At 34.4% G+C, this 10,074-nt stretch overlaps 1 protein-coding gene across 1 annotated transcript; it reads left to right on the top strand.

Moving 5' to 3' along the window:
• LOC121369963 lies at positions 1–1,467 on the top strand. The gene is made up of 2 exons (XM_041495046.1): positions 1–487; positions 1,163–1,467. Exons 1-2 carry the CDS (start codon positions 1–3, stop codon positions 1,240–1,242), a joined length of 567 nt encoding a protein of 188 aa, XP_041350980.1. The 3' UTR covers positions 1,243–1,467.
• Positions 1,468–10,074: the final 8,607 nt, after the last annotated feature.

The raw sequence follows: 10,074 nt of genomic DNA, 5'->3' as shown, positions 1-10,074 counted from the left end.
ATGGATTTCACCAAGTTTCTCGCGTGCACTTTGATGTTTCTGTGTCTGGAAGTTCTTATCACGACGTCCGGTTCAGCTACACCTTCCCGCTATGAATCTGACGAGAGCAATTCGGCCAGAATATCCAGTGAACATCGACTACATCTTAGAATACAACGGGGCCTGATCAGTCGTCTCAAGAACAAACTGGGCCACCGCAAACGGCATGGCCTTCCACACCATCCACGGAATCCACAATCCGGCGGCAGTGGCGTCACGAAGATTACGATCCAGAAACCATCAAATATTGATCGCGGATTGCAAGCAATCCAGACCGGCGCAGACATCTTTGGACACGGTGTGCAGCTGAAACACATTCTGCAGCAGAAGCAGCAGCAGCAGCAGCAGCAGCCTAGCTATGTTGATGTCGGTGCTAAACACGAAGTTGTGAAGGTTCCTACATTTTACGTAGCACCTAAACCGAACGTGCCACACAAAAAGAATTCAGGTACGTTATGGTTTCCTATGGCAGCCAAGAGCTGATATGGGCATCATATTATATTAGAGTTCCCCTCCTTGAGAGGGGATCGAGGTCGCATGATAGAATGGATAAATGAATGTTTAACGACACCCCAGAACAAAAATACAAAACAAAACAAAAGTAAGGCACAGGATAAGGAAATACCTTTGATTCACAGATTAAAGAACTGAAACAACATTGTATATCAAATATGAATATCATCAAAGGTTTTGCATGACAAACTGACCACATTTTAAAATTCACTTTCCATTTTTTGATTTCTTTAGAGACCTGGGCCCTGTTCCACGAAGCGATCGTAGCACTAAGATCACCTTAAGTGTATAACGACTATATACACTTAAGGCGATCGTAGCTCTAAGATCGCTTCGTGGAACGAGGCCCAGTAGCGTAGGCCCATCCCAGCCTTCTCGGTAGCTCTTTTGTTTCCTATAATTGTATACACTAACGCCTATTGCCCATTGATATTCATTTAATATCTTTTTTGTAGACACAGCAAGGAATTTTATGTAGATTATAAAATGAAAAACAATGTACTGGGCTAAAATGTTTTTTGATAAACATCTTACACAGACTCGTTCATGTTGCATATTTTGTATTGTAAGCCGAGACTGATGTATTTGTTTTTGTTTTTGTTTTTTCCAGCATCTGGGATCGCTGTTTCTTTGAAGGTGATTGTTGCTGTGTTTATTTACAAGAACATACTTACTGACTATCTAGCATAAATAAGCACTAAGGAACTATATGGAATTTAGTTCGTGTTCCGTTTAATTGGAGGACTGGAAGATCATTCGTGTCAAACTAATTTTGTGTATAATTGTTATTAAACATTTGTTTTCTGAAACTTTCCGCAATCTTGGATTAAATTTGCTGATATAATATTACGTGATCCATCTGTTTCTCGAGTTCCATTATGACTAATGTATCTACCTACGGTGTCTGAATCTTAGGCGTCGGAAGATGACAATACTGGGGGTGGGGGTTGGTGGGGTGGGAGCAGTAATTGTGTAATTTTCCTTTTATCTGGTGTGTGTTGGGGGGAGGGTTATCCTCAGAGTTGGGTGATAGTGGGACAGACCTCCCGCGCTTCCGACGACAAGGTAAACGGTGAATCTATTAAGCTGGATAAGAAATCTATTCCGGAAATGGTTAAGAAAAATATTTTCAATAATATATATATATATATTTTTATAGTTTAGCCCAGAACCCAACCACCCTCCTTTTTGTTTGTTATTTGTTTGTTTATATTTATTTGTTTTATTTTTTGGAGGGTGGTGGTAGTGGTGATTTCAAACATTATTTATTCATGCACACTGTGCAGCCGACCTTTATTGTCATATTCTGTGCCTATAACCATGTTGGATTTGGTTAATAAATTTATTTTACAACAAATAGTTCCGTCTTATTTAAATTACAAAATAATTTCGCCATCATTATTGATGAAACAAACCGGTGACCGAGTGGCACAAAGGTTTTGCTGGGGTTTTTTTTGTTTGTTAAAGTTTAAAACCAAAATTAATTCATGTTAAAATATTAACAGGATTTCTGCCAGAGGGTAAAATTACGTACCCTAAAATCTTGGGAATTAAAACATATATTTTATAATTTTTTGATAGATGGTAGTAATAAAACCTGTTTTTTTTAAATTGATCAAAGCAAATGAAATACAGAGTCCAATTTCAAAAACATTTCAAACCCATAACCACCTAGTAGGGACACTTAGGGTCTGTGTTGTCTTTATTACATATCTGAACTTATTTTCTGGCAGAAAGCCTGATTAAAAGCATGGTGATTTGAGAGAGAGAGAGAGAGAGAGAGAGAGAGAGAGAGAGAGAGAGAGAGAGAGAGAGAGAGAGAGAGAGAGAGAGAGAGAGAGAGAGATGGAATGAATGATTGTTTAACGACACCCCAGCACGAAAAATACATCGGCTATTAGGTAGCAAACAATGGTAAATTAAAAACTTTATATATACTCTTCAAAAAAGTAGGGGAACCTGAAATATTAATGTTAATATCAACTATTAGACCGAACACACGTTTTGACCACAGACATCCTAGTAAAGAACGTTCAGGTCTGTTTATCAACACACCGAAACACATTCCATAGTTTGCACATGCATCAGGCAGTTGCCCCGTACACGTGCGTGGGGTGTCATTCTTGATTTTGACAATTTCCCAGGAAGGTCCATTGATCACTGTGGAACATTATTTCTGTCAATCATTTTCAGTTGTTATTGTTTTGTTTTTAGTCATTTTTGTTGTTTGAATTTGCGATTTACTGATAAAAAACAGTCAACTTTCAAATTTCACTTCTGACCCCAGTCGTCGTTCAAGATCTTTAGTGGTCATAAAACCTACTGTAATACTGAACTACCGATTGTAATGTTTGCCCAATCAATTCACTATTATCATATAAATTCTCTTTGAAGAGTATATATATATATATATATAAACATTCTGTTCAAGTAATTACTTTGCCAATACATACATACATACATATATACATACATGCATACATGCATACACAGACACATACACATACCTATACGTCTACACGTACACACACATATACATATACATATACCAATACAGATTATATCTATATATTACTCGCGGAAATAATAATTGCATATAGAATATATTTTACTTGAAATCTGGTCATAACTATTTCAGTAAATGAATGTGTAACCACTCCCTTCGATATTCCAGCAGTGGTCTGTCAGTTGCACGAGCTATTCATGCTTTGTGATCACAAGTTGCATTACTAGTATTCTTGGTCACGTGCTCCTATTTGACGTCATTTTTCTTATCATTGGACTTTAAAACTATTGTATGGATTCTTATCACTCAGAAAAATATTTTTGTTGGTATCTGATCGTCGTTAATGTGATGCCACGCCTCCCAGAAAATGGACTCCTTCGAACGATGGGTATGATTGAAGTTAGAATGGCACAAACGCTGTTGCTAGTAATTTTGGTATTCACTGGTGTTCATCAGAACACTATGCAATATCTGCGGAGATGTTCTCGACAGTTTAGGGGTACTAGGGATCTCCCATGTTTAGGGAGTCGACACGTGACACCACGTCAGCAAATGTCAGTTTTAAGCGGGCACACATATGGAATCATTTGGAAATGATATGTTTAACATCCTAATGCATCTCTAAGTTAAGGCCAATCAGTGAAAGAACTGAACGCAACCGATTAGGTGATAACAAAGTACGACCATGACCGTACATAAGTACGTTGTTCTGTTACATCGTCACCAACGGCTCACCCACCATTGTGTAAACAGCATTTCCGGTTCAGAAGGCAGGAGAGGATCACCGTAGTTTTATCAGATAAATAGTATATCTATGTAAATTACACTATTTTTAAATTTTAAAAATATAAGTCCTATTGAAAATTTAATGATGCACAGGAACTTTTTTCCGTGAGTGTGTGTGTATATATATATATATATATATATATATATATATATATATCAATTATTGACCGTCATTGAGGACTATATCAGGTTTTATGGACCGAAGAAATTGATATTGACCGAGGCCATAAATCCTAATATTGCCTTCAATGATGGTCAATAATTCTTTTAATACATAATGAAATCCATAAATACACGTAATTCACTCCATTATTTTTCAGAATCGAAATACATTAATTCTTATAATTTCTCGCAAAATGCGTTCTAACTGATGAGACTTGATGACGTCACGTAATCATATGACGTCGTATGACCAACAAGAGTGTCAAAACCATATCAATAACAGAATAATAAAAAAAAGCATAATAAATCTGTACATACATTTAAACTGAACAGTTACTGATTACCTTCAAATGCATTTTTTATTTGTAACATAAAAACATGTTATACTGATATTCAATCAGCTGTTAAAGTTAAAGGGTATGTATCAAATTCTTTAATCTTTATCGGGGCATTAGACAAGGGTGCCCGATCAGCACTGTTCTATATATTTTGGTTGCTGAAACTTTGGCTGAAGCTGTTCGAGAAGATTCCAAAATTAATGGGATCACTTTACCAGATGGCTTAGTTAGTACATGGGTAAGGTATTCGGACGACGGTAACGCAACTTTATCTGACTTTGACTCGGATAAACAACTTTTAAACATTTAATATATTTATGAACGTGCATCTGGAGCTAAAGTTAATTTTCAGAAAACCAACGGTTTCCTAATGGGGAAACTTAGGTACGAGAAAGACACTCCTCTTGATATAAGATGGACCACTGACAAAATTAAAATATTATGTTTCTAATTTGGTAATATTGATGTTTCGGCAGATAATTGGGAACTCAAAATCAAAAAAATTAAAACAATTTTAAATATATGGAGTAATATAATTTTAACATTGCATGGTAGTTGCTGTAAATTCACTTGCCACTAGTGGCATTTGGTATTTATCAAATGTTTTGGAACTTCCGGGAAAATACACTAAACAAATTGACACAATGATTTTTTATTTCATTTGGAGCTACAGAAAACATTTTATATCGAAAGAGCAAATTCAACTACCAACGGAGTTAGGCGGGTTGGGAGTTGTAAATATTCGGCTAAAAATTAAAGGACAAAGAATTAAATTTTTAAGTAGATTTTTGAGTTTAGAGGGTGAAGGGAATTGGAAATCTTTAGTAGATTATTTTTTAGGCCAGTATAAAAATTTAAATATCGATAGACACACTCTAAAATGTAAAATTGTAAATAAAAAACAGAATTTTAAATCAATGCCGAACATTTACAAAGACATACTATTAATTTGGGATGACCTTGACATTACGCGCGACACGGAGAGTTATCAACAATGAACCTCTCTATGACAACCTGACAATAGGTAGCACACAATACAAACACAAACGTAGAGAAGGACTAAATTTAGTTAGATACAGATGGGACTTGGGAACGAACGATTTTATGGACTTCGCTAGTTGCTCGACTAGCGAGGCATTTTATCGCCAAATAAAAGACCTACATGACAACTTTCTGCGACCGTTATTATGGACATTAAAGAATGAAGACCCCTTTGATGGTGACTTAGACGCCATCTTTCGTATCATCGTAGGTGATACGAATAAAGACGTGACAGTCGCGAAAACTAGGGACATATACACAGTTTTGTGATCACGAACTCACAAAGACGCATCGTTTAAGACCAGATGGGAAACCATCTTTACTGAAAGCATAAACTGGAAAAATGTTTGGCAGACACTAAATTCCGGCTAAATTGAAAATTATGATTTTGATTTAATTTATAAAATGATTAGAAATGTAATTGCAGTTAGTAAACATCTCTATGATTGGAAGATTGAGTCCACCCCGAGTGCCTTGTGTGCGACGGAGTGGACTCAGTCTTACACGCCTTTTTCACTGCAACAAAATTAGACTTTTTGGATACAAATTCAGATTAAATCCATGTAGAATGATTTTTGGAATTAAACATAAACCTGGCAACTATGCGTCAAACTTAGGGATCTTTCTCTGGAGTAAAGTTATAAGGGTAATTTGGACTACACGAAAATTATTAGAGGGTGATACGCCATGTAATGAAATGGCACTTTTCAAACATTTAGTATATTCAAAGGTTGAAACAGAATATTTTGCCGCATTAGAACGGCCCAATAGAAGAGAAAAATTCTTAAAACACCGGTATTTCGAAAGGGTTGTTGCCTCATGCAATGACGCCTTCGACATTACGTATCAACTATGAAAATTATTGGCCAATTTTGCACAAAACGTAGAAAAAATAGGCCTGGACCTCTCGGCTTGTAGCTTTGGAGGCCAGGCCCGCAAACCAGGTTAGAATCTTTTAACTAATCAATTTTGAACAACACATACTAAAGTATAAATGAAAACAAGAATACAAGCATGCAGTAAATATATTTTATTATGACACAAGCACAAACACTTTTAATGTATTTATATTTTTAACATTCAAGGACAATTTGGTTAATTGTAAATAGGAAGGATATTGAAAAATAAATGGGGAAACCAGCGAATTGTCTGGTAGTGCCCGAAACATTAAAAAGGTATGTGTATATATATATATATATATATATATATATATATATATATATATATATATATATATATATATACACACACACACACACACACACACGATGTAAGCCACTTTGCACACGTAACTGTTCTGAGTATTGTTATAACTGTACTTTATTCACGTTCACAGATAATTAAAAAAATCCCAAAGTTATGTTTATGCTATAAAAAAAACCCATAAAATAAAGCCAAACACTAAACAAAACAAAACAAATACAAACACAGTGAAGCTTTTATTTTATTTATTCAAATATAAGATTTTAAACTATAATTATTGAAAAATGCATGCTATGTTAGATATATATACAGTCAAACCTGTCCTAGCGGCCACCTGTACTCAGCGGTCACCTGCCTTATGCGACCACTTTTTTCCTTCCCAAAAGATTTATAATGTAAACGCACCTGTAATAAGGGCCATCTGTCTAACGCGGCCAGTGGCCACCTAAATCGGATCCCAAATCGCTAAAATATTTGTATTAAGCGGCCACAGTAAAGTTTTACTTTCACATAAAAAGGGATATTTTAACAACAGCGATAACTGCAGCAAATAACCGATCTTCACACCTTCAGGAATACTAGTACCCATTCAGTCCTGACATCTCTTCTATGTATCAAGAAAGTCTGACTCAGGAATGCATCTAATTGCCTCTGGGCAGGCTACGCTTGACATTTGTAGGTTCACTTACTATGGCAATACACCGCATGATGTAAGAATTAAATAATTAAATGGAAAAAGATAAAAAAAACTTGTTGAGGACAGTTAATTCAATACATTCCATTTGCATTATATGTCACAAGTTGATTTATAATCAACTGTGAAGCACACATCCGTTGATTAGCAATACAGACGGTAAAACTAGAAACAACAATAAATGTTTTAAAGACTATATATGTGGCAACCTGTACTCAGCGACCACCTGTCTTAAGCGGCCATTTTTATCTACTCCCTTGTCTGACCGCTTAAGACAGGTTTGACTGTATATAAATTGAATTATAAAATATTGTTAAAACTATCCAAACGGTTCGGTAGTGATATTAAAATACTGCGTGTAGGATTAAATTCAACTTTAAACAATCATGGTACAGATTAAAATCAACAGTGGCATATACAAGAGGCTAATTAAAAATCGTCGAGAGAAGTTGAACCCGCACAAAAGTCATTAATTAAAAACTAACTGAAATCGACTACACTAGTTAATGCTAGAATAATAATACAAATAAAACATATTAGTGATTTACATATTATATAAAAGAGAACATAATTAAAATTATGATTCGTCAAAGATTTCTAAAACTTTAAAATAGTGCTTCATTGCAGTTTTCATTGGTTTTATATTAGTACATGTAATTCATAAAAAATCGCTGGAATCGTAACATGAACATTTTAATAAGAATTATGATAACTCGTTATGACACATAAACGACATTATATAAAAAAAAGTCGTCTCATAGAAGATTTGTTTTAAATATTGGCACAATTTGTTAATATATTGGATTTAAAATGTTTATAGATATAAAAAACAAACAAACATTGGTGATCTAAATGAGATTATACCTGACAGGTGTAATCACAGGTAAAGGTGTGGTAAACCAACCAAGTTTTGTTTGTTGCTTTAATACATTTCAAACTATTACAAACACCAAGGCGACAATGAATTCAATAGATTTACAAAACTGATCATTCAAGTAAGAAATAGTTAGGAATGTGTATTTTAACGGTTAAAAAGTTATAAGAGCCGAAATTATTTTACACTTGCTAAGAACAAGGGTCAGTGCCTTTAATCTATGCTATAGAACTTAGAATAGTTTTAAATGTCCCTGTACCACTAACGTTTGAGGCATTATCTATGCTATAGAACTTAGAATAGTTTTACATGTCCCTGTACCACTAACGTTTGAGGCATTATCTATGCTATAGAACTTAGAATAGTTTTACATGTCCCTGTACCACTAAGGTTTGAGGCATTATTTATGCTATAGAACTTAGAATATTTTTAAATGTCCCTGTACCACTAAGGTTTGAGGTATTATCTATGCTATAAAAAGTGGTTGAATATATTCTAATCATTATATAATACATATTATGTATACTAGAAATATTTTAATATGTATACTTATTACACATTGTAAATTGTGTATGCTATAAAATCACACTGCTTATATGGTACAGCTATTAATCTTATTGCCATATTTATGTAAACATACAGACATACATTTTAAAGTAAAAATAATATTAATTAAGAAATATAAATCTAAAAAGTAACAACATACTAGTAATACGGCTGGGGCTATAGAGACGATGGTTGGGTTGGGAAGGTATAATATACTCCATTATTCACTTTTCAGTGATTATTATTTGAACGAGTCATAACAGACACATATCATCAGAAAGTCATTTGTATTGTTTTCGTTAACATTGTTGTAACGAAGACTTGTTTCACTCTTACTGTGTCTAATTTTTTTTTAGCTTGAATGACATTTATCAAATAATTTATCATTATTGTTGGTAATCATAAAGATTTGTTTCACTCTCACTGTATTTAGAAGGTAGCTAGAATGACATTTATCAAATAATTTGACAGTTTCTGTCAGTAATCATGAAGACTTGTTTCACTCTTACTATATCTAGAAGGTAGCCAGACTGACATTTAACAAATAATATGACATTTCCTGTCAGTAATCATGAAGACCTGTTTCACTCTACCTGTATCTAAAAAAGGTAACTAGAATGATATTTCTCAAATAATGTGTCAGTAATCATTTCTTACCTCATCTTACACTGATGGTTAATTTAACCCTTTCAACTTTACACATCATTTTCAGTGTAAGGTCTACCCTGAACAATAACAGCCTCCATTTCGACGGAGGACGATAGTGTTCATCATATTTAGAAACCTTTTTAGAAGTATGTTCTGAATCTCCCAGGGTTTGTCTTTTAATTGCCCTTCCACTAACCAATTTACCATAAAATATGTTTTTAAAATGTTATCCTTGTTAATATAAAAAATAACAAATATAATCTTTAAAATAGCTAAACATGTCAACAAAGATTATTGGTCTCCAGATGCTAGGAGAGATGCATATGTCGCTTCTTCATCCCCCACTAAAACACCCCCCCCCCCCCCCCCCCATCAAATTCAGCTTCGTTCCTACGGACTGAAACCGTTCAGTGTCATCGCAAAGAGACATCGGTCAGTCTTGGACATGATCACGAAGGTAACATCCTCTTTTCCTAGTTGCATCAACAAAATGACACCCTGCTGAAATGCCCATGCCCAAGCCTTTTGAGATCCGGATTCCATGGTTTCGGGAGATAAACACACAAACGTTTGACGATATTTAAAACACTGCGTAAATTAGAAAGTTTTTTTTTTTTTCAAAAGTAAATATTAAGGTAGTAAAATAATTATTGAAACATAAATTGTCATGCTTATTCTTTATATAATGTATATGAAGTGTTCACAGGAATAACTTATGACGTCA

This window comes from Gigantopelta aegis, chromosome 4 (assembly GCF_016097555.1).
Source record: "Gigantopelta aegis isolate Gae_Host chromosome 4, Gae_host_genome, whole genome shotgun sequence".
NCBI lineage: Eukaryota > Metazoa > Mollusca > Gastropoda > Neomphalida > Peltospiridae > Gigantopelta > Gigantopelta aegis.
This window is presented reverse-complemented; position numbering and strand designations above follow the sequence as displayed.